Genomic DNA, 21656 nt, shown 5'->3' with positions numbered 1-21656 from the left:
AAATTAACATAATTTGTTTTGTTTTTTTAGTTTTATTTTCAATCATCAAATAACTTTTTGGTTGGACTGACAATACTAAATCCATTCAATTTACCACCTTTTTTACCATCATTCACATTTCTATTGCTTAATCTATCATTTATTTGTTTCATATCATCTAATTTCGATTGTAAATGTTTGATTTTTTCTTGAGCAAGTTTCAATTCGGCATTATTCAGCGATGTCAATTTATTAACAACTTCTCTTAATTCATCTCTTTGCATCTTTAATGTTTGAATTTCTAATTGAGATTCATCATAATCATCAACTTGATTCTTTTCTGTTAATTTTCTTTCTAAATCAGGTATGACATGTACTTTCAAGTTAGTGTTTTCTTTCAACAACTCATTATATTTTTCAAGTAAATCAATATCATGAGATGGTCTTTCATGTTGAAATAATCCACTGTTTCTTCTCTCATACTCAGATAATTTATCTTCTAATTGATGAACTAAATCATTTTTAATTAACAATTGCTTGTATAATTCAGTCTTTTCATAATTTAATTTCAATGCAGAAGGTGCTTGACCATGTTCACCCAACAATGCATGTTCTTCACTAATAAACCTCAATCTTCTTTCTTTGCTCAATTTTTCTTGTAAATCAGCAATAACTCGAGATTTTTCTGTGATTTCGGATTTTAATTCTTCATCCAATTTAGGAGAATTTTGTTGTTGTTGGGGACTGTTTCTCAATTTACTTTCTAATGCCAATTCTCGTTTAATCGAAGAAGCTAATTCTGTAGTGACCAATTCTAATTCATTTAATAAATCATTGTTACAATTCATTATACTCATCTCTTCTTTAGTGAATGTCAATGGCTGTTTCTGGTTCGTGGCAGTCTTAATCACCGACAGATCTGATAAACTCATGTTTCCAGAAGACGATACTCGTTTGTTAAACAAAGGTTGTTTTGAAGCTTGTGTCATTGAAGAATTTCTTGACAAGATAGGATTCAATGTTGAATCATTTTCGTCAATAGAACTAGTTCTTCTGCCTGATTTCGAGAATCTTTTAAAGATATTCTTTGTACCATTGAGCGAAAATGATGATCGTTTATTAATAGCTTGTCCAGATGCTGGAGCTGCTGCTGCTGCTGACGATAATTTAGTTGCACTACCATGAGATGTCAAAAGCATCTTCATCGACTCTCCACTAGAGGAACGACGTGCCAGAATTGATTTCGGCAACGAATCCTGTTCCAATTCAACATTTCCAAGTTTACTATTATTGTTGTTGTTGTTAAATTGGGTGAAATCAGGGGTCTTGTCTTGAGATCTTCTTTGTTCTTCAGGTATATCATGAATAGGTTCGCTAAAATTTTGATAGAAACTACCATCATATGAATTTGCGTTGCTAGAATGTGAATTAGATCTTCCCTGTTGTTTCTCTTCTTGTTGTGAATGTTGCAACAGAGAACTGAATTGATCAAAACTGTTGGTATTATTTCCCTCCTGTTCTTCACCCATGTACGTATACTTTTCTCCCACTTTATGTGAAATATTAGACGTTGATGAAGTTGGTGGAGTAGTCTCACCATTTGTACTTTGTTCGAAAAAACCATTTTGATCTCTTCTTCTTATTTCACTATCGTCAGTGTCCGAATTGTTCAAATCATATTTCAGCATTTTTCTAGGTGTATTACTTTCATAAACAGAAGATGTCTCTGATCCTTGTTGTTGTCGTTCATCGCCATCAGCAAAACGGTTAGCAATTGCTGGACTTGAAAATTTTGGAGTAGACTCAGCTGATGGAGATCTAAACTTACTGAAAACAGTATTGGCCACAATATTTCGAAATTTCAGATTAGAATCCAGAATGGTGCGATTGATCGATGAATTATTAAGTGGTGGAGATGTTTTTGAAACCGTATCTTCTACTGAGGTGTCAGCGCCCACAGTATCTTCTTGTATTGTAGATTGCTCGTCACTTTGATCTTTTTCAACATTTGGTGAAGGGAAATCAGAAGTTCCCAGTATGCGAGATTTCTGTGGCGATGTATGAGGTGATCCTATTTTCATGGATCTATTACTTTTTTGAGGAGAGTTGAAATCCAAAGCCGTGACAAATATGTCGTGTGTAGAAGCTCTTGCATTGGCACCTAAAGCTTTATAACCATCATTACTTGGATTGGCGTCTTCATCATCAAGATAGGACTCTCTAGTAGGAGGAGCACTGACATTAAAAGTGGGCGAGCCAGGAACTTCGTTAAGATCCTCTTCTTCTTCATTTGGTGTTGGAGATTTTTGGTGTAAATCCTCGTTTGAAGTATCTGGTATTCTAGGTAGGTCCTTTACCGAATTCTGTACACTATCGTTAGAACTCACAGGACCAAAATTGGCATCAGCAGGACTAACAGGAGGTTTCTTTCTGGAGAGAGCTTTCTTGCCAGTTTGCGGTTTCTCATCATTGAATAAGTTTAGTTTTCGAACTCTCATTGAATTATTCTTCTTTAATGTTGATTTACGAGACAATGCAGCATCTGGGTCTTCATTCTCGAAATTGTAAATCATATTCTCCTCGTCACGCTTTTCAGATTTGTTTTGGGAAGCAGGATCTACACTAAAATTATTGGCCCGTAACAGTTGTGGTTCTTCTTCCTCTTCTTCTTCAACAATGGCTTCTTGTAAAGAGTCACTAGAGTTTTGAGATAACTGTTGTGGTTGCGGTTGCAAGTTTTGCCATTGACTATACTGTTGCTGTTGTGGTGGCTGTTGTTTCTGTTGTTGTTGTCGTAATTGTGGAGCATTTCTAGGTATAAATGGTTGTTGACCTGGAGCGAATGCTTGCTGAGTCGGCTGAGAATATTGTTGTTCTTGTGGAGGCACCCCATATCCATGATCCATTTGTTGTTGTTGTTGTTGTGAAGGATTAGCGGGAACCAAATTCTGACTTCTTAATGGTGGTCCTTGGTATCCTAATGGCGGACCCAGTGTACCCAAGGACTTGGTTCGAGGATAGTTTTGAGGCATACCACCATTCATTAAAGACATGCTTCTTGGACCGTTGTTTGGCATTCCACCGTTCATCAATGACATAGTTCGTGGGCCATTTGGTGGCACACCATTACCCATGGGCATTTGTTGTGGAGGATATGGGCCTGTTCTTAAAGACTGTGTTCTAGGTGCTGCTCCTCCTGGTCCATATACTTGCTGTTGCGGTGGTGGTGGTGGCTGCTGTTGTTGTTGTAATTGCGGGTTATAAGGTAATCTTTGCGGGAATGGTCCTGACCTCATGGACATGGTTCTTGGTCCCTGGGAATTTAATGACATCGTTCTTGGGTTGGAGTTTACCATTGACATCGTACGTGGGTCATTTGGCCCACCGCCCATATATTGTGACTGTTGCCCCATCATGGGATTACCAGTTGCCAATGAGTTTGCTCTGGCGCCATTAATCATCGCTAGTTTCTTCTGTTGGTTCATCTGTTTCCTGTATTGAACGTTGTTAACTTTTGAGCCCGAAGCTGGCCCTAGTCCACCTAGAGTTCCACCAGCTCCCAATGTAGGGATTATTGGTGCAGTATCAAGGGCCTTATGAGAGTTCATAGCATATGGCCCTCTGTTTCTCATATGGGTGATATCATCAAAAGAAACGCTACTACCATTAGTAAGATCCATAATATCTGCTCCTGAATCTTCATTGAAATTCAAGTCGGCACCTTTGTTTCTTCGAAAAAATCGATTTACTCCTGCGGCAGTTTGGGAAGTCATAGATGATTTTCTTGATGAGTTCGTATTAATGTTTGTATAGCTTGGGTTACTATTGGAAGTAAACGGTGATCCAGAAGTAGGTAACGGTGTCATAATATCGTAATTTGTTGTTGATGCGGAAGTTATCAGATTTGTATGGGATACTGCGCCTGGTACATTCATAAATTGCTGTTGTTGTTGTTGCATATAAGCCGGTTGAAATCGGTTATATTTTGGATTCTGTTGTTGTTGTTGGTACTGATGCTGTTGCAAAGATTCACTTAGTGTATCAATGTCTTGTTCTCCGTCTAATAGGTGTTGTCTTAAACGAGCTTTCGATGTTAAAGCCCCTGTGCCTGCATCCATGATTGGTAAATTTCAATGAAAAAAACCAAAATCGTACTATAAAATGAGAAACAATTAAAATACAGCTAACAAGAACAATGAAAACTTTTGAGTTCTAATAGTGGATGATAGTTGTGACTGACGATAAAAAAAACTGATTGAAATATGTACAAAACTAAAAAGAAGAAAGAAGTATTGGAAGGAAAAGAATATGTGAAACAGGACTTGACTGGTTTCTTTGTTGAAAACAAAAAAAAAAAAAAAAGAAGTAAAACTGCAGGCGTTTATTAGTAGAATAGGATTAATTTTTTTTTTTTCGTTCGTCCCTTCTTCTTCTTCACGCTGTAATATCAGAGAGATTTCAACATTCATATATTTTCATATATATTGAAAGAAAAAAAAAAGAAATCGACACGATTTTCTCCTGTTTTTACCTGCATGTCCCTTTTCTAGTTTTTAAAATTCACGTTCATTATGCGTAATATAACTACGTGTAATTGTTTATTCTTCATCATCGTTTCGTCCTAATCACGCTGTTTAAATTGACTTGACTACAGGGTTATTGGCTAGCATTATTGTGTACGATATCTCCACTTTAAAAGTGTATACCGTGTTCAAAATGGGTGTTGTTGAAAATCTACACCAAGTGTTTATTTAACCACACCAAACACTGCCCACAGTTGGTACGAATAGCTGGCTGTAAGTCTATCCTCGTCGTGTAACCAAAATAATAAGCAAACACGCTCGAGGATTGAAATCTGGAAATGAAATTGAATCTAGAATTTGTGTGTACTGCATATAGTCTTAGCTTGTAAAGCTGCATATTTTGCACAGCTATTTTTAACTCATTTTACTTGTAATTTGTTACTTGTTAAAATGATTTCAATATCAGATAGCAATAAACAATCATCCGAGTGTGCCTATTTCCTGATAGTGGCTAGTCTCATCTAATTGTGTTTTCTAAATTCGAAAAGACACACACAAATTTTTAAAAAAAATGGAACAATAGCGTTCATTAAAATCCGAATCTGAGTCCTCGCATCTATAATTCAAGTCACCGGTACACTTTATTTTGATCTCGTTAACCTTAGCGTGTAATGGATAAGCGAATGTAAAAAAAGAAATTAGAGAATGTTAGTAAACATTTGGTTAATCTGTTTGACGAAGTAACAAAAAAAAAACCTGGTGGACAAAGTATTAACATCGGTTAAAGAAATCATTGATAAATAACTAACTATGTATCGGCTAAGTTGTGTGTGTACCTCAAAAAAAAAACTATAAGGAAAAGGAAGTAAAAAAACGGGAAACAATGAAATAGAAAGAAGGAAATAAAAATTCTCTCAGGGCACAAAAACGAGATTCTAAAAAAAAACCCACTTTACTATTGTGTGAGGTGTTTTACACAAACCAGAATAATTTGTGGTCAACTTACTTCTACCATCACCATGTTCCTAAAACCACAAGAATTACCTGTCCTCTTGTCCTCTTCAACAGTAGTTAATTCTTATCGTTATTTAATGTAAATTTTAAGTACACGTATCCTACTTGAATGGATACAAAATTATAATGACAGAAAAAATATAGAAGAAAAGGTTATGAACCCAGAGGTAAGATGCGATTAAAATTGGTATTAAATCCATATTTGTTAAAATTCCGTGTAAATTACTAATGTGAGATCGCCACCTGAGTGGCTTAGCGTGTATTCTCAAACATCCTTCAACAAACAATGAAAACAGATTATTAGCTTACTTGATTGTTAATTTGTTTCAGGGACTTGTTAGTCAATAATATCCTTTGTTAGTTTGCTAAGTATTCGGTTAATCCTTTTAGTTTTGCTTTGTTATTGCTGGTAGTTTGGTTTGTTGTTGTCGTTGTTGTTCGTTTGAAGGTGTGTTTGTGCTTGTTTCAGGTTTTGCCGATCTACAAAAATTTCTCAAGGCGGGCGCGGGTTGCAAAGCCAAAAATCCTATTTGAGATAAAAAGTTTACTAGTTGAGACAAATGAGTACGTGTAATCGTGTATTTTTTGTTTTTGTGCTGGCAACCAGTAAATACAAATCCAACAAACCCATCGTAGTTCACTGCCACTACTGCTTACAAAGATTTCTATTGTAATGCTGGTTTCTTTAGTTGATTCCCTGCAACAAGGGTGTAAAGTAGCTCTTCTGTAGACGATTATAAATGAGTTTAAACAGTTAGTCTGGTTATTGTCTTCTGCCAGACCAAACACGCTTAAGCTAATTTTGTCGTAAATTGGTATCACTTTTCAGCCTAAAGTTAAACAAGACCAAAGACTCTGTAGTTTCTTTTTTTGTCAAACATAGAAATCCATTTCATGTGTTTAACACTAGTGGAATGAGCTCAAAATGATCAAATTTGCTGTTTTTGATATTGAAAAGTAGTAAATAGAGTAAGAGAACAATCATTTATGACACTAGCTTTAACTTTACAATAATTTTTTATCTATTGTATTTATCAAACCAATCAAACACTCTGATTAGTATTCAGGCGAGTTGGAGATGTCTAAAAAAAGACAGCAAACGTATTTGTACTACAACAAGAATAACGGAAATTGATTATTTTGCAACCAAGCTAACGTGATTGCTGTTATTGGTTTGCCGGAACAACTCTCCACCCCTGACAAAACAAATTCTACCCGCATTTCCGAATTTCCGTATTACTAAATTACTTACTTACTTACTCAACCTGGACATTTGTTTTCTGCTGTGCTATTTGGCAAAAATCCGTAGCCCCCCCAAAGAAACAGGTAACAAACAAGTGATCACGTGAAAATAAGACCACTTCAAAAAGCGGAGATGGTTCTTCAATAAATAGTTTCCGTTAGCCGTACACAGTTTATAGTTTTTTTTTGTTCTAGAAGTTTAAATCCAGTAACCTGTCCGTACAGTCCAATTCAAAAGAACCTTAACGAAAACCAATAACATTTTAGGGAGTAAAAAAGTGTAAATCAAGTAATGTTTTGAATAATTTAATATAAAAAGTGACAGATCCTTTATTTTCAAGTTTTCAAGTTTTCCTTCTATTTTTTTCTGTTCTAACAATAATTTAATCAACTATTAATTGGATTTCATTTCATCTATACCCAACAATGACAAAATTAACTTATAAAAGATATGGTTTTAAAAATGGGGGATCTCCATTAGAGATAATTACCGATAGTTTTGATTTCCCAACTGATGCTCAAGGCAACTTTATTATCCCGAAGAATAAAATATTAATCAAAATCTATTATGCTTCATTGAATCCAGTTGATTATAAATTGAAGAAAATCACATATTTCCCACCTTTCTCATTGCATGGTATTGGTAAAGATTATAGTGGTGAAATCGTTGGTCTTGGTTCCAATGTGAAAAATTTCAAAGTTGGTGAATTTGTTCAAGGATTTCATCCTGGTGTTATCACTGATGATGGGACATTCAGTCAATATTTATTAATAGACACTAAAGGGTTATTTAAAACTGAAATTGCCACTGTACCTCAAAATATAAGTTTGGAACAAGCTGCTGCTTGGCCATTGGTTTTAGGTACTGCCATTAAAGTTATTAGTGATTTGCCTATCAAGGGTAAGAAAATTTTAGTGTTTGGTGGAGCTACGTCAGTGGGAAGATATTTAGTACAATTATTACAAGCTGAAAAAGCTGGTGAAATAGTTGTTAGTTGTTCACCTAGATCTCAAGAACTTGTCACTGAATTGGGTGCAACAAAGATTATCAATTATAGAGAAAACGTTTTGAATCAAGTTTTGGAAAATGTCAAGGATAAACCTTTTGATTATATATTTGATACTTGGGGAGGTAACGAATTATTCCCACATTTGAAACAAATTTTGGTCAAGAACGGAACTTATCATACTATTGTTGGAGATGATCCTCATTCATTCTTTACAGGGACAAGCAAATCATTTTTTAGAACATTTTTAAGTTGGCTTCATTTGTTAGATTATTCATATCAATATGTTTTATTGGGTGCAGGTGGTACTGGATGGATTAACAAAGCAAGGGAATATGTTGCTAATGATGATGTGCAAATTTTTATTGATAAGATTTACAAATTTGAAGATTTGAATGATGCAATTGAATATAATAAGACCGGTACAGCTCAAGGTAAATTAATCATTAATGTTAAAGACTTCAAATAGGTGATAGCTGAGATATTTTACATGTTTATTTAATTGGTTCTTTTTTTTTTGTTTTCTATTTATTTATCAATTCTATTAATATACAATTTAATACTTGAAAATAACCCTCTTTCAAGCGTCATATAGTTGTTGAATTGTATCTAGGATTGTCTTCTCCACTGGAACGTAATCAAATCCAAGAATTTCTTGCGTCTTTGTCAAATCTGTTTTGATACACGATTTTGCAATGCATTCTCGACTTCTTTCCAAATTGCCTTCCGGAATATTGATAACGGGGAAACTCTTTTTGATAATATATGCAAGCAAATCATTACTGAATGGCTGGTTTATTAACACCAACCTTTGATTGATTGCCTCCTCTTTTTCAAATGCAACCAAATGAGCTTTAGCAACATCTCTCACATCAATACATCGACTAGCATAGGGTGGAATTTCATCGTCAGGTTTCAAAGTAAGAATATCATTGATCATTTCAATCAGTAAATTCAATTTCGATTTATCTTTAACTCCAAAAGCTTGTGGTCCAAAAACAACAGTTGGATTGACAACAGTTACTTTAAAAGTTGGTGATTCAGTTTCAACAAAATCCCAAACAGTCTTTTCTGCCATTTTTTTGGCATAAGCATATGCTGCTTCAGGATTTGATAATGCCTGTTCTATTGTAACTGGGTTCCAATCTTTTTCCGTATAGTATTTGTCATGATCAAAATCCTTCCCCAGTGCAATGGCTGTAAATGAAGAAGTCACAACCACTCGTTTAATTTGGGGTCCATACAGTTTTATTGCATTCAAAGCATTCCTTGTTCCTTCTACTGCAGGTTTGATAAGTTCATTTTGAACATCTTTTGCCGAATAAGTGACTGGGGAAGCTGTGTGGATAAACACTGAGATTTGTGAATTTGATTTCAAAACATCATCAAATGCTCCAACAGCACTAATATCAGGGATTGCAGCAAATTGGAAGTCATTTGATTGAATAATATCTGTCAATTCTTTTCCTTTTGATTCAGATCTTACTGATCCTATGACTTTGTATCCATTGGCCAACAATTGTTTGATTACATTTTGTGCAATGAAACCAGAAGCCCCAGATACAAAAACAGTTGTAGCAGATTTTGAAACGGACATGACAGATAGTAATGATAGATGAAAAAATCGTTTTCAATTAGGTTGCACAATAGTAGTGGTATAATAGAATTTTCGTGAAGTTTAATTAGACAAACCTAATTGTTACATGTTTTTTTTTAGGGGGAGAGCGTATAATCTATTTTTTCTGTACAGTGCTAGAGTGGGAGCCTACATGAAATTATCAATACTCCTACATCTAGCCTTCAAGCCAGTTAAAACTGGATTTGGAGAAATAAAACCATACAAAATCACTATTATTAAACTCCATGTATTCAAACTATCATATAACGCCTATTATGAAAAAAAAAAAACAAAATATTAAACTCAAACGCTAATCAGTGAAACATACTCTTGATCAATTATGATCAACAATTACACCGACGATATTGTATCTCATTTTAAAAAACTTGACCCAATCATCAATTATACCTTGCTGCTTTTCATCCAAATCATCAGTATACCAAGTATATTCATCACTATCCTCTAACAATTTCAACTTATTTAACCCTAACAATCTGCTAACATCTTTGCCAACCAATTTATGATAAGCCTTTCCAGGACCATAGCTGTTGGAATTAGAAGTAACGTCGTATATATATCCTCTTATACCAACATACAATTCTGGTTTATCGGTTCCATTATATTGGGCTAATTGGGAACGAGTGAAAATAGGGAGGTCTTTGATACTCAATTTTTCGTTGTTCTTGAAAATCTCAGTAGGTTCTTTATCTTTAGATCCAAACATTGTAGCTCAGCAATTATAAAGCAAACAAAAGATTGTTAACTCTAGGTTGATATAGAAAAAGTTAAGGAATTGATACTTTCTAAAAAGTGTGGAGTGATTATAAAGTGTGTTCTTTTTTTTGATTCGTACAGTAAAATATACAATGTGTGAAATCAATTATTTTTTTTTCCCTCTCAATACTTCAAACAAAAGTTTGACAATTATACGAAAGTACAAAAGTTTTTTCATTGAGAAGAGTACTCAATAAGACAGACACACCAATACTCTAAATCCCCAAGTATTATGAAATGGTAAGTACATACAATTAAAGAACATTGATTTAATCTTTTTTTGCTCTTTGAAATACTAACGATTTTGTTCATTTAGAATGATAACACTGAAAAATACCCACCGAATATACAGAAATTATTTCAACCGAAACCACCATTTCCATATATATCACCAATAGATTACCCACCAGAGAAACGGTCAACCAAACCAATCTCTCCAATGTCATCAATTAAGAATGAAATAGATAAATATTTGACTCTGGAACTACCGGAACGTGAATCAAAAGCCCAGGCTGTGCCGAAGAAGATTTCAAAAATCGTGAAGCACAAACAAAAACAACACGAAGCAAACTTGAAACGTTTGGCCAAAGAGAAAGATCATGAACGACAATTAGAAGAATGGAACAATCCAACACTTTTTGCAAAACAAGAACGCGAATTTATGAAAGATCCTTTTAGAACCGTTTTCATTGCTCGATTGGACTACAATTTAACTGAGTTGGATATATCTCGTGCATTTGCTAGATATGGGATGATCGAATCGATAAGAATAATAAGAGATAAACAGGGTAAATCAAGAGGGTATGGATTTGTTGTATATGAAAGAAATACAGATGCCATGAATTGTGTTAATGATCTAAGTCGTACTGGGCTAAAGTTAGGGAATCGACCAATTCTCGTTGATATCGAAAGAAGTAGAGTATTGAAAAATTGGCGACCACGAAGATTAGGTGGAGGAGAAGGTGGAAGAGGCTACGTTAAAGAGGGGAAAGTACAATCTGTTGCTGCTTCAGCAAGAAGAATTGTCATTGCTAATAATCCATCTTTTAACACTGCACCACCACAGCATGATCAACAACAATTTCAATATCATCATCACCAGCAACAGCAACAGCAACATCAACCTCAATTTCAAACTCAATACAATACTTATACAGATTCCTATCAGCCACAATTATCACAACGTTACTCTTCTGGATCTAGAACTGCACTGGATGTGAGAGCTCCAGCAACATCAATAAAAGATAAGTATGCAAAGTACTCTTCTATTGGCACCAATCCAGCAACCGAAAAAACTTACAGCTACAAACCTGCAAGTGATGATAGATCAATAAGGAATATAAGGAGGAGAGATTAAACAGTGATGATAGTGATTACTTTTATAATCTCATTAAATAGGCTTTGTATTTAATTGGAAGCAAAAAAGTTAGTGTCTCAACCGTTCTCACAACGCGGATAATACATGAATGATTCAGTTCGAGAAATTCAATTTTTTTTTTGTCGTTGACAGTTTATTTTTTTCCTCCTTTCATTCTTTCCATCTCTTGTTTCATTTAGTCCACAGGACTTTTCTCCTTGTTTTTTTTTTTTAGTTTAGTTCAACTTATACATTTAGAAACGGAATTAAAGAGCTCTATTATAAAGAAATACTCAATCCAAATGCCTGACGAGAGTCCAAGTAAAAGAAAAATTGATTCAGACGAACTGACATCAGTTCAATTGAAAAGAACAAAGTCGATTGCTCATGATGATTTACGACAATCTATTGTAAAAGAAATTACAAAAACTTTTGAAGAACGAATTCTGAAATTGGAAGCAAGAATTCTGAAATTGGAGGAGGAATTTCCAAATGAAGAAGAAGAAAAGTCAGAAGAAGAGAAGGAAGAAGAGAAAGAAACAAAGAAAGAAAACGCAGCAAGTATAGACAATCAACAACCAGACAGGAGGATATTAAATAAAGAGCCACCACCACTTCCTAAAAGACAAGCCACTTTTGGATCCAACTCGTTCAGCTTTTCTCCAGGAAAGATCACACCATTAAACTCATTCAATGATACAAACACTGTTCCTAACAGCCCTAAACCAGTATTTGGCGCCACTACGTCTTTTGGAAACATGAATAAATTAAGTGCTAGCTCAACACCAGAACCAGCAAAATCAACAATCACCACCACATCATCATCATCGACCACATTATCAAAACCAACAACATCCACCCCAGCTACCTTTGGATCTGCATTTGGCTCCAACACTCGATTTTCCAACGCGTTTCAAGATTCGATTAAGAAAAAGTCATTCCTTGACAAAGAGGATGACAAACAATCAACTGTTGATAACAACAACAATGACAAAGACAAAGAAAACGACAATAACACCAACAACGTATCGAAACCACAAGAATTCAAACAAGTTGACTTGGTACCAGTGGAGCAAACAACCGGTGAAGAAGATGAAATATCACATTTTAACTGTACAGCCAAGATATTCGAGTTGAACTTATCAAAAATCAGCGAAGGTTGGAAAGAGAGAGGTGTGGGACCATTGCATCTAGATCAATCGAAAGCAGATAAACGACAAATTAGACTAGTCATGAGGTCACAAGGGTTATTGAGAGTAGTATTGAACTATAAAATAACCGCAGATACTGAGATATTGAAAGGATTAGAAGCAAGTTTGACTCCAGGTAAGTTTCTCCGTTTAAACTCTGTCAATTCTGAAGGAACCCCAATCCAGTACTTACTAAAATTTGGATCAGAGAATTTGCGCAATGAATTAGTAGATAAAATTGATGCTTTAAAGGAGCAAATCAAAAATTAAAGTTGTCTGATTTTCTGGGTTGGTTTTTGTTTTGAACATATATGAAAACGGAAGAAGAAAGATGTATATTAATCATTAGTTTCTAACAAATGCAATGCTCACAACTGTAGAGCCTTTGACACCACCAAATTGGAAACTTGGATAATTTATCTCATCCCAGACTTCCAAATTTGTATCTTTTGTAATAATTTTAATAAGTTCATCCTTTGTAAAATTACACGACGTTATCAATAAAATAGATCCTTGTACCATCATTTTTTCAACTTGAGAAGCGTAGACATCCATCCCTATTTTCCCATTGAAATCGGCCAATGATTCTTGATTAAGGGCAATTGCATCTAGAGTTCCTTTATCTAGTAAAATATCAAATTTGTTTTGCAAGAATGAACAGCTCTCCTGCAACAAGTCAACCTGTTCGAAATTTACTTTCAACTCAGAATACTTTCTTTTGGCAACCCCTGAAGCAAACTTCACAGAATCCGGTGAATAATCGATCCCCGTATATTCAAAAGTTTTGTCGCCTTCGTATTCTTCATTTATGTCTTCCAGAAGCTGAAATAGTAAATGGCCATTCCCTGTACCCAAATCTAAAAATCTCACTACTGATTGAGAACTTATTTCTTCAGGGAGTTCTTCCTCATTTAACTTATCAATTATAAATTGAATCATTTTGGATTCGGCATCAGAGTCGTCAAACCAACATTCCCCTGTGTCTTCCTCATTCTCATTAAAATTATCTTGTTCTTTTTTGTAAAAATTATTCCAACTATAACAATTCTTGTTAGTGACGAGTTCCATAAACAGTATTCGTAGGTGTGTACTTACTATTCTTTACTTCCTAATTTGGAAGAATTTAATCTTATTTCTTCAGTCATATTCCTAAGGCTAGACAAAGTGCAAGATGATTTGCAATGCTAGATTTTTTTAACTTTTTTTTTTCAAAATGGCTAATTATTGCGGAAAAAATGTGCTGAACGCCGCTACCAAAAAAAAGTACTCCACCAAATCTGATACAGGTCTTTTGTACTCTTGGAACGTATATGGATTTGTTTCAAATTAATCAGAAGGCTAGAAATAGTAGTCATTTTAAGGATTAACCAGTAGCAGCACTTCAAACAAAGCAATTTACCTTAAATGATTCAGTTAAATTTGTGGGTTTGGGGCGATGACAGGATTCCTGTCGTGCACGATTGTGAAATCAACAATTAGTGAAGCAAAAAAAAAAAATAAAAACGTTAATACCGCGTCTTGATTTTTTAATCAACTTTGACAACAACAAGATATCATATGACCCGATGTCGACTACCACAGATACTATAGATTTAACAAACGACGGGTCTGAAAAAATAAATGAGGTAGACAATATTCATGAAGATACACCAGTAGAAGAATCTGCTATCGATGAGAAAACTCAACAGAATTATCGTGTGTGGAAGAAAAATGCACCTTTGTTATATGATTACTTAGTTACAAACTCTTTGCTTTGGCCCTCTTTATCAGTTCAATTTTTCCCTGATATAACACATATAAACGATTTGGGTGAAAATAAGAATGAGGAACAGATAATTGCTCAAAGAATACTACTTGGCACTTTTACTTTGGGTCAAGCAATTGACCATATATCCATCTTACAAATACCTAGTTTCAAAAACCTTAATCAAAATATAAAGATAAATAAACTTGATTTTAATCCAGAACGAGAAGAATTTGAATTAACTACACCATCGTTAAACAAGACCAAAACATTGCAAAAGATAAACCATTTGGGGGATGTGAACAAAGTCAGATATATGCCCCAAAAGCCTAACATACTTGCGAGTGCCAATAACTTGGGGAATTTGGTAATATACGAAAGAACTAGACATAAGAGCTTTAAGAATACTATATTAGATGATACAGACTTGAGCAAAGTGCAAGTAAGATTGGTAAATAAACATATTCCTTCTACAACAGATATCTTTGCAATTGATTGGAACAGAAATAGCGAAGGACTTTTGTTGAGTGCTGATATGAATGGACTTGTTAACTTATACGATTTAAAGAAATATGAGTCCGAAACTTTGAATGAAAGCCAATATTGGGAAAATAATGCCATTGGAGTAAACGATATTGAATGGTTTCCAACCCACGACTCTTTATTTTGCACTGCAGATGATAACGGATGGTTGAAACTTTACGATACTAGAAATCAAAGTGCTGCTGTTCAGAATGCAAATATTGGAAATAGTGTCAATAGTGTTGCTTGTAATCCTGGGTATGCCACTGGTTTAGCTACGGGAGATAGCAATGGAGTGATTAAGATGTGGGACATTAGGAACTTTGACAACTCACTTAGTGAATTACATGGTCATTCGGATTCAGTTACTCAATTGAAATGGAATCCTAAATGCCACAATATACTAGGGTCTTCATCCTCGGATCATCTGGTTAAGTTGCATGATATGAGCAATGATTCAACTATATTCACTCACTTGGGTCATATGCTTGGGGTTAATGATTTCGATTGGTCATATGCCGACCCTTGGATGGTTGCCAGTGTCGCAGATGATAATTCTCTACATGTCTGGAAACCCACCCACTCTGTTACAGACAAATTTAAATAGGTACCTGAATACTACTACTACTACTACAACTATTAGATAGCGAATAAATAATATATGAAATATATATTTGAGTGACACTCCTTTAGGCATCAAACCTTTTTGTTCGTTATATATATAAAAAATCTATCTAGTTTTTAGCAAACAATTTTTCGATTTCGTTAAGAGATTCAGCCAATACTTTGTCTTGGAATTTTGGATTAGCAATTTCTTTGTCAACTTTATCAATGACTTCTTTGGCCAATTGTTCTTGTTCCAATTGTCTTTGTTGTTGTTCAAATCTAACCCAAGAGTCCAAAACAGATTTAGCTTCGTGAGAAACAGCCAATTTTTGTTTTAATTCAAATGAATCAGCTTCGAATTGAGCGGTTTCTTTAGATAAAGCAAACAAATCTTCAGTGGTTGCAACAACGTTTTTTAATTCTGAAACGGTTTCAATTCTCTTGTTAACGGCTTCGATATGGTTAGTTCTAGATTGATTCAATATATCGTTGACTTTTTTGATTTCACCATCGGCCCATTCAGTGTATAAAGGAGCAACGAATTTGGCGACCAAAGCTGTGAAACTTGCAAAAGTGACAAGCAAAATGGTTTCATCGTGTATAATAAATAATCCATTGGAAATACCATAGATGGCAGCAGCGGCTGAAGTAGCCAAAACACCAGTCTTAGATAATAAGTTGTTACCTGGTAATGCATCAATGATGGAATTGGCCTTTTGTTTTGGGTCAGCTGGAGCAGACAAGTATCTCAAACCAATTGGGGCTGGACGGAAAGCCATTCCCATGGCTGGGCGAGCACTTCTCAATGCAATTCTGTTGATCATGGACATTGTGGGAATAGTTATTGCGTTGACGTGATATGAAAAGTTTTCAACACTATGTAAGTTTTTTTTTTCCCTCCCTTTCTTTCACATTTACAATTTCGATTTTTTTTTTGGTTGTTGTTCGGACAGGCGAAAACGACAAGAGCGAGAAACAAATATGATTGGAAGATACTAGATTTCCTATTTAGGTAATTAACTACATAACTATTCAGTATAGCTGCAATCAGTTACTCTTGTATTAGTTTGTCCTGTATTATTTTATTGATAGCTCTATTAGTTCTTATTTCAGCCTTGTGATAATAGTTTTGCAAGTCATCTTTCATATCCTTGGTATAGGACACTTTAGGCTTGGTTGACTCTTCCTGTTCAAAAAACGCCGATGTTGCCTCATTATGTACTTTATTTAGTATGTCATTATAGATTCTCTGTGAAACAACTTCTACAGTTTCACCATTTGTTAGTTCTAAGGTTGGTGGTAAGGAAGATACTGTTTCTTCTTTATCTTCAGTGGTTTCTTGTGAATCGTCATTAGAAAGTACTGTTGGTGTCTTAGGTGGTGATGCATCTTGAGATCCTTCCTCTTGAGATTCGGGAGATGCTTTTATCAGTGATCCACGATTGTTGGCTCTGTTCTTTCTCAATTCTGCTAATCTTGCTTTTCTATCTTCAGACATTTTCTAATCAATGTTATTAAGAAATATATGCAAAGTTATATTGGCGATGCTTTGTTAATGGACTTATCTTGTATCCTCTTATTCAAATGGTTTATTTCACTTTAATTTTTTTTCCGATTTCTATTCCTTTTTTTTCTTTCTAGCAAAAGTTTAACCCCGGTACAAAACATAGAATGTCTGAAGTGAATGAAACATGCAAACCTCAAGCATGTGCTATTCAAAACTGTTTAGAGAAGAATGGATATAATGAATCCAGGTGCACTAAGTGTATCGATGATTTGTATAAATGCTGCAAAGAATTCTACGAGCGTCAAGGTCCAGATGCATCAAGTGTCTGCTGTCCCAAATTTAAATTGCTTCAATTAAAATTGAAACAGAGGTCATTAGGTGAAATTGATGCAAAGGTTTTAGAGACAAGACGAGGATAAATAAAACTGTTCTTTACAATGATTCATATAGACTGGTGGTTTGTATTTTCTTGTTATATTAATACATATCATAGATATCTTTATGTACATGAACTACTTTAATTATGATAATTCTACGTTGCTTTATTTGGTTGGATTTTAATTGTTTTAAATTTTAACACCAATATGAATACTGGCAACACCAAAGGTCAAGTTTTCGTAACCTGGTTCAGGGACATAAAACCCTGCTTTTTCAATCATGCCTTTGAATTCTTCTTGTTTAGGGAATTTTCTGATACTTTCAACCAAATATTGATACGAATCTCTATCATTAGCAATTAATTGACCCATTAAAGGCAACAAAGAAAATGAATAAGCTTGGTAAGCATAGTCCAAAAGAGGATTTTCCACTTGTGAGAATTCTAAGCATGCAAAAATACCACCTGGCTTCAAAACACGGTAAGCAGTATTTAATCCGGCTTGTATATCTGTGAAATTTCTAATACCAAAGGCAATAGTGTATACATCTTTTGAATTATCGGGGATCTGATCCATAGTTTCACCATTTTGAACTAAAAAGTTGACACGGTCAGTATTGGCCCATTTGGTTTTAGCAAACCTTACTTCTCCCTCTTTCAACATATCTGGATTAATATCTGCGATGGTCATCTTGCTCATGGTATCACCGTATTTCTTTTCAGCATGATCTAATAATCCAAAGGCAATATCCCCGGTGCCACCTGCCACATCTAAGAACTCTAAAGGTTGAGTTGATCCTGGTCTCATACCAGCATCTAATCTTTGAATAAAGTGGTGCTTCCATAATCTGTGAACACCCATTGACATGACATCATTCATAACATCGTAATTTGATGCCACTGATGAGAATACTCCTCCAACAAGCTTTTCCTTGTCATCTTTGTTAACCGTTTTGAAACCAAAATGGGTGGTTTCATCATTTTTTGGAGGTGGTGTAGGTTTGCTCGATGTGTTTTCGGTTGTCAATGATCTTGAAATCGAAAGCAATGATCTTGGTGCAGTAAATTTTGCTGATCTAAGAATAGATCCTCTAACAGTATTTTGAATCATCACTGAGCAGAATTAACGTATGTTATTAAGGGATGTTGAAAAACTATTGTGTGTTTAAAAAAAATTCTTTCACAATATTTAGAGTCTCGTTCTTCCTTCCTTTCTCTTGCGAAAAAATTGTGAATGTTCTAACGTCAACTTATATACGACACAAAACAAAAAGCTACAAGTGATGTATTACAATCACCATCAAGATCTTGCTTTCTTCTTCTACAGAATTAACCTTATAATCCTAAATCGACAAAGGTATGTTTTTTCTTTCTAAAAAAAAAATTCAAATCTCAATTAGGACGCAGTCTATACATTATTATTTACCAAGTCTAGAACAATATACTCAGATCAAGGCTTCTTTTCCACTTAAGCTTGGACGATTCTAACAGTGTTAGAGTGACCAGAACCTCTAGTCCAACCTTGGACAGTAACAATTGAGTCACCTTTAGAAATGATTCCCAATTCAACAGCTTCAGAAACAGCCCATCTCAATCTGTTTTCAACATCTTCTTGCCAGTTTTCAATACTTGGTTTATCGTAAATGAATGGGTAGACACCTCTGTACAAGTGGGAGAATTTAGCAGCTCTTTCGTTTCTGGTAACCATCAAAATTGGAACATCTGGTTTGTATTTAGAAACCAATCTAGCAGAAAGACCACTGGTGGACAAGACAACAATAGCTTTAGCATCTTGTTCGTAAGCAGCAGAAACAGCGGCAACAGCACAAGTTTCAGTGGTAGCAGTTGGTTTTTTAGCCAATGATCTCAATTCGTTGAACAATTGTGGGTAGGCAATGGCCTTTTCAGCGGTAAGACAAGTGTTGTGCATCATAGAGACGGCTTCAACTGGGTAGTTACCTTTAGCGGTTTCACCAGACAACATAACACAGTCAGCACCATCCAAGATAGCGTTACCAACATCAGAAACTTCAGCTCTGGTTGGTCTTGGGTTGTAGGTCATGGATTCCAACATTTGGGTGGCACAAATGACTGGTTTGGCAGCCAAGTTACATTTAGCAATCAATTGTTTTTGGACAACAAACACTTGTGGAGCTGGAATTTCAATACCCAAATCACCTCTAGCAACCATAACACCATCGGTAACTTCCAAAATTTCGTCAAAGTTGTTGACACCTTGTTGATTTTCGATCTTGGAGATAATTTGAATGTCCTTACCTTCTTCACCCAAAACTTTTCTAATTTCCAAAACATCGTTAGCAGTTCTGATAAAGGAAGCAAAGATCATGTGGACCTTGTTTTTGACACCAAATTTGATATCAGCGATATCTTTTTCTGATAAAGCTGGCAAATCAACATCGGTACCTGGCAAGTTGACACCTTTGTGGGAAGAGATCTTACCAGCGTTAAGAGATCTGACTTTCAAAGTTTGTTCATCATCAACGGAGATGACTTCAAATGACAAGACACCATCATCAACATATATGATTTTACCTGGAGCAATGACTTTGGTGATGTTCTTATAGTCAATGTACATGACCTTGTCGTCACATTTAGTTTTGTAAGCATCATCAGTGGTGAAGATCATTTCGTGGTTTGGTGGAATTGGGTAATCTTTGTCACCAATGGTAGTACCAGTTCTGATTTCTGGACCTTTGGTATCCAAGGCAATGGCCAATGGTCTACCTTTGTAGACTTCTTCAGATTTTCTAGCATTGTCAATGACAGATTGATGGTATTCATAAGAACCATGGGAGAAATTCATTCTGACAACGTTCAAACCAGCTTTTCTCAATTTAACCAAAACGTCCACGTTGTTGGTTTTTGGACCAATGGTACCGATAATTGAGGATCTTCTCAAATATTTAGATGGAACAGTTTCAACATTGAAGTTGGATAACCAAGATAAAGATGAGTGAGACATTGTTGATGTAGTTTGTAGGTAATTATTAAGTTAATCTATAACCTGATTAGAGAAATAATAAAAAAAAAGAAAAAGAAAAAGGGAAAAAGAAATATAACAAGTAATTAAATAAGAAGAAAAATTATGCCGATGTCGTGGGTTATTTATATCAATCTAATGTTGGTAAAAAAAAAATTTAATTGATTGAGGATTTTGTGCACTCCGCGAACGAGAGTGTGCCGAAGAAAGCAAACAGAAGGAGTAAAAAAAAAATATTATCAATCAACCCACGACAGCCATAGACAGTTTTTTCTGTTGATTTAGTATTGTTTGTTGTATGCCTCTCCTTATATTTATTTTCCCTTTGTTTCCTTTCTAAACTGGTGTTGTCAAAATTTTTTTTTTTCATCACCAGTTGCATTTACCACAATATAATTCTTCAATTCGGAACTACAGTAATTTAGTTTTCAATGTTGTCGTTTCATTTCAATTGAATTATATGCCGGCCCGGACAGGTTTTTTTTTATGCAATCTAGAATCTCATGATGTATTTCATTTTCAATTGAATCCTTTATTCAGAATAAGAGAAGGGAAAATCCAAAATGCTTGCAATTCAAGTGAAAATATGTAAGATGTCCCGGTCAACAAACGGATCGTTTCTAAGATACAACTTAGCGGGGCTAGTGTATACTTCTGGTTTTGGGGGGTATTGTTATTATTATTGTTTTATTTTGTAAATCAAATTGAACGTGTCCTGAGGAGGAGGTGTTCCAAGTACTTGTGCTCCTGATGTTACGTAATGTTGTTAAATTCAGCTTGAATATGCAAGACACTCAGTTTCAATTTCAATGCGATGAGGAGGTCTCGTATGACACAAAAACGCAGTAAAAAATTTAGACAACATGGTATAGTAAGTTGATAGTTCCCGGAAGACAAGCTAGACACATTCTTGCACATACTGTAATCAACTTATATAGTTGTTCAGCTCGATAAAGTAATAATGAAAGTGGGTAGTTCATGTACTCTACTGATATTGGATGATGTCTGTTTTCATCTTAGATTTTTACAAGAATGATGTGCCAGGCATATATCAAATTTTGGAACGACGACAGGTAATCAGTAATCGTCTCTAAATCAACCAAATACCTTTCAAGTTGTGTACATTTAGTAAACAAAAAGACACAATGAAGATGCAATATAGATAATCTACGTGGCCGGATACGCATTTGTTCAAA

General features: G+C 35.0%; 13 protein-coding genes across 13 annotated transcripts; 5 read left to right on the top strand and 8 right to left on the bottom strand. All coding sequences in view use genetic code 12, as the record gives it.

Annotated features, from left to right (window-relative positions):
• Window positions 1-38: 38 nt before the first annotated feature.
• CAALFM_C205580WA (uncharacterized protein) lies at window positions 39-4097 on the bottom strand (the record flags this gene model as incomplete). Its single annotated transcript, XM_707708.2, has 1 exon — window positions 39-4097. One exon carries the CDS (start codon window positions 4095-4097, stop codon window positions 39-41), a length of 4059 nt encoding a protein of 1352 aa, XP_712801.1.
• A 3087-nt stretch (window positions 4098-7184) lies between these two features.
• CAALFM_C205570CA (uncharacterized protein) lies at window positions 7185-8234 on the top strand (the record flags this gene model as incomplete). Its single annotated transcript, XM_707707.1, has 1 exon — window positions 7185-8234. One exon carries the CDS (start codon window positions 7185-7187, stop codon window positions 8232-8234), a length of 1050 nt encoding a protein of 349 aa, XP_712800.1.
• A 111-nt stretch (window positions 8235-8345) lies between these two features.
• CAALFM_C205560WA (uncharacterized protein) lies at window positions 8346-9362 on the bottom strand (the record flags this gene model as incomplete). The annotated part of the gene is made up of 1 exon (XM_707706.1): window positions 8346-9362. One exon carries the CDS (start codon window positions 9360-9362, stop codon window positions 8346-8348), a length of 1017 nt encoding a protein of 338 aa, XP_712799.1.
• A 355-nt stretch (window positions 9363-9717) lies between these two features.
• CAALFM_C205550WA (uncharacterized protein) lies at window positions 9718-10107 on the bottom strand (the record flags this gene model as incomplete). The annotated part of the gene is made up of 1 exon (XM_707705.1): window positions 9718-10107. One exon carries the CDS (start codon window positions 10105-10107, stop codon window positions 9718-9720), a length of 390 nt encoding a protein of 129 aa, XP_712798.1.
• Window positions 10108-10394: 287 nt separating this feature from the next.
• On the top strand, window positions 10395-11514 carry CAALFM_C205540CA (U1 snRNP complex subunit; the record flags this gene model as incomplete). Its single annotated transcript, XM_019475234.1, has 2 exons — window positions 10395-10397; window positions 10474-11514. The coding sequence occupies 2 exons, from the start codon at window positions 10395-10397 to the stop codon at window positions 11512-11514; spliced, it is 1044 nt and encodes a 347-aa protein (XP_019330779.1).
• A 302-nt stretch (window positions 11515-11816) lies between these two features.
• Window positions 11817-12974, top strand: CAALFM_C205530CA (uncharacterized protein; the record flags this gene model as incomplete). The annotated part of the gene is made up of 1 exon (XM_709849.2): window positions 11817-12974. One exon carries the CDS (start codon window positions 11817-11819, stop codon window positions 12972-12974), a length of 1158 nt encoding a protein of 385 aa, XP_714942.2.
• Window positions 12975-13049: 75 nt separating this feature from the next.
• CAALFM_C205520WA (uncharacterized protein) lies at window positions 13050-13849 on the bottom strand (the record flags this gene model as incomplete). The annotated part of the gene is made up of 2 exons (XM_019475233.1): window positions 13050-13740; window positions 13800-13849. 2 exons carry the CDS (start codon window positions 13847-13849, stop codon window positions 13050-13052), a joined length of 741 nt encoding a protein of 246 aa, XP_019330778.1.
• A 420-nt stretch (window positions 13850-14269) lies between these two features.
• CAALFM_C205510CA (uncharacterized protein) lies at window positions 14270-15577 on the top strand (the record flags this gene model as incomplete). Its single annotated transcript, XM_709847.1, has 1 exon — window positions 14270-15577. The coding sequence occupies one exon, from the start codon at window positions 14270-14272 to the stop codon at window positions 15575-15577; it is 1308 nt and encodes a 435-aa protein (XP_714940.1).
• A 127-nt stretch (window positions 15578-15704) lies between these two features.
• On the bottom strand, window positions 15705-16406 carry ATP4 (F1F0 ATP synthase subunit 4; the record flags this gene model as incomplete). The annotated part of the gene is made up of 1 exon (XM_709845.1): window positions 15705-16406. The coding sequence occupies one exon, from the start codon at window positions 16404-16406 to the stop codon at window positions 15705-15707; it is 702 nt and encodes a 233-aa protein (XP_714938.1).
• A 221-nt stretch (window positions 16407-16627) lies between these two features.
• On the bottom strand, window positions 16628-17074 carry CAALFM_C205490WA (uncharacterized protein; the record flags this gene model as incomplete). The annotated part of the gene is made up of 1 exon (XM_709844.1): window positions 16628-17074. The coding sequence occupies one exon, from the start codon at window positions 17072-17074 to the stop codon at window positions 16628-16630; it is 447 nt and encodes a 148-aa protein (XP_714937.1).
• A 173-nt stretch (window positions 17075-17247) lies between these two features.
• On the top strand, window positions 17248-17502 carry CAALFM_C205480CA (uncharacterized protein; the record flags this gene model as incomplete). Its single annotated transcript, XM_019475232.1, has 1 exon — window positions 17248-17502. The coding sequence occupies one exon, from the start codon at window positions 17248-17250 to the stop codon at window positions 17500-17502; it is 255 nt and encodes an 84-aa protein (XP_019330777.1).
• A 147-nt stretch (window positions 17503-17649) lies between these two features.
• On the bottom strand, window positions 17650-18570 carry COQ5 (2-hexaprenyl-6-methoxy-1,4-benzoquinone methyltransferase; the record flags this gene model as incomplete). The annotated part of the gene is made up of 1 exon (XM_709843.2): window positions 17650-18570. The coding sequence occupies one exon, from the start codon at window positions 18568-18570 to the stop codon at window positions 17650-17652; it is 921 nt and encodes a 306-aa protein (XP_714936.1).
• A 357-nt stretch (window positions 18571-18927) lies between these two features.
• Window positions 18928-20442, bottom strand: CDC19 (pyruvate kinase; the record flags this gene model as incomplete). Its single annotated transcript, XM_709841.1, has 1 exon — window positions 18928-20442. One exon carries the CDS (start codon window positions 20440-20442, stop codon window positions 18928-18930), a length of 1515 nt encoding a protein of 504 aa, XP_714934.1.
• Window positions 20443-21656: the final 1214 nt, after the last annotated feature.

This window comes from Candida albicans, chromosome 2 (assembly GCF_000182965.3).
Source record: "Candida albicans SC5314 chromosome 2, complete sequence".
In the NCBI taxonomy this organism is placed as follows: Eukaryota; Fungi; Ascomycota; class Pichiomycetes; order Serinales; family Debaryomycetaceae; genus Candida; species Candida albicans.
This window is presented reverse-complemented; position numbering and strand designations above follow the sequence as displayed.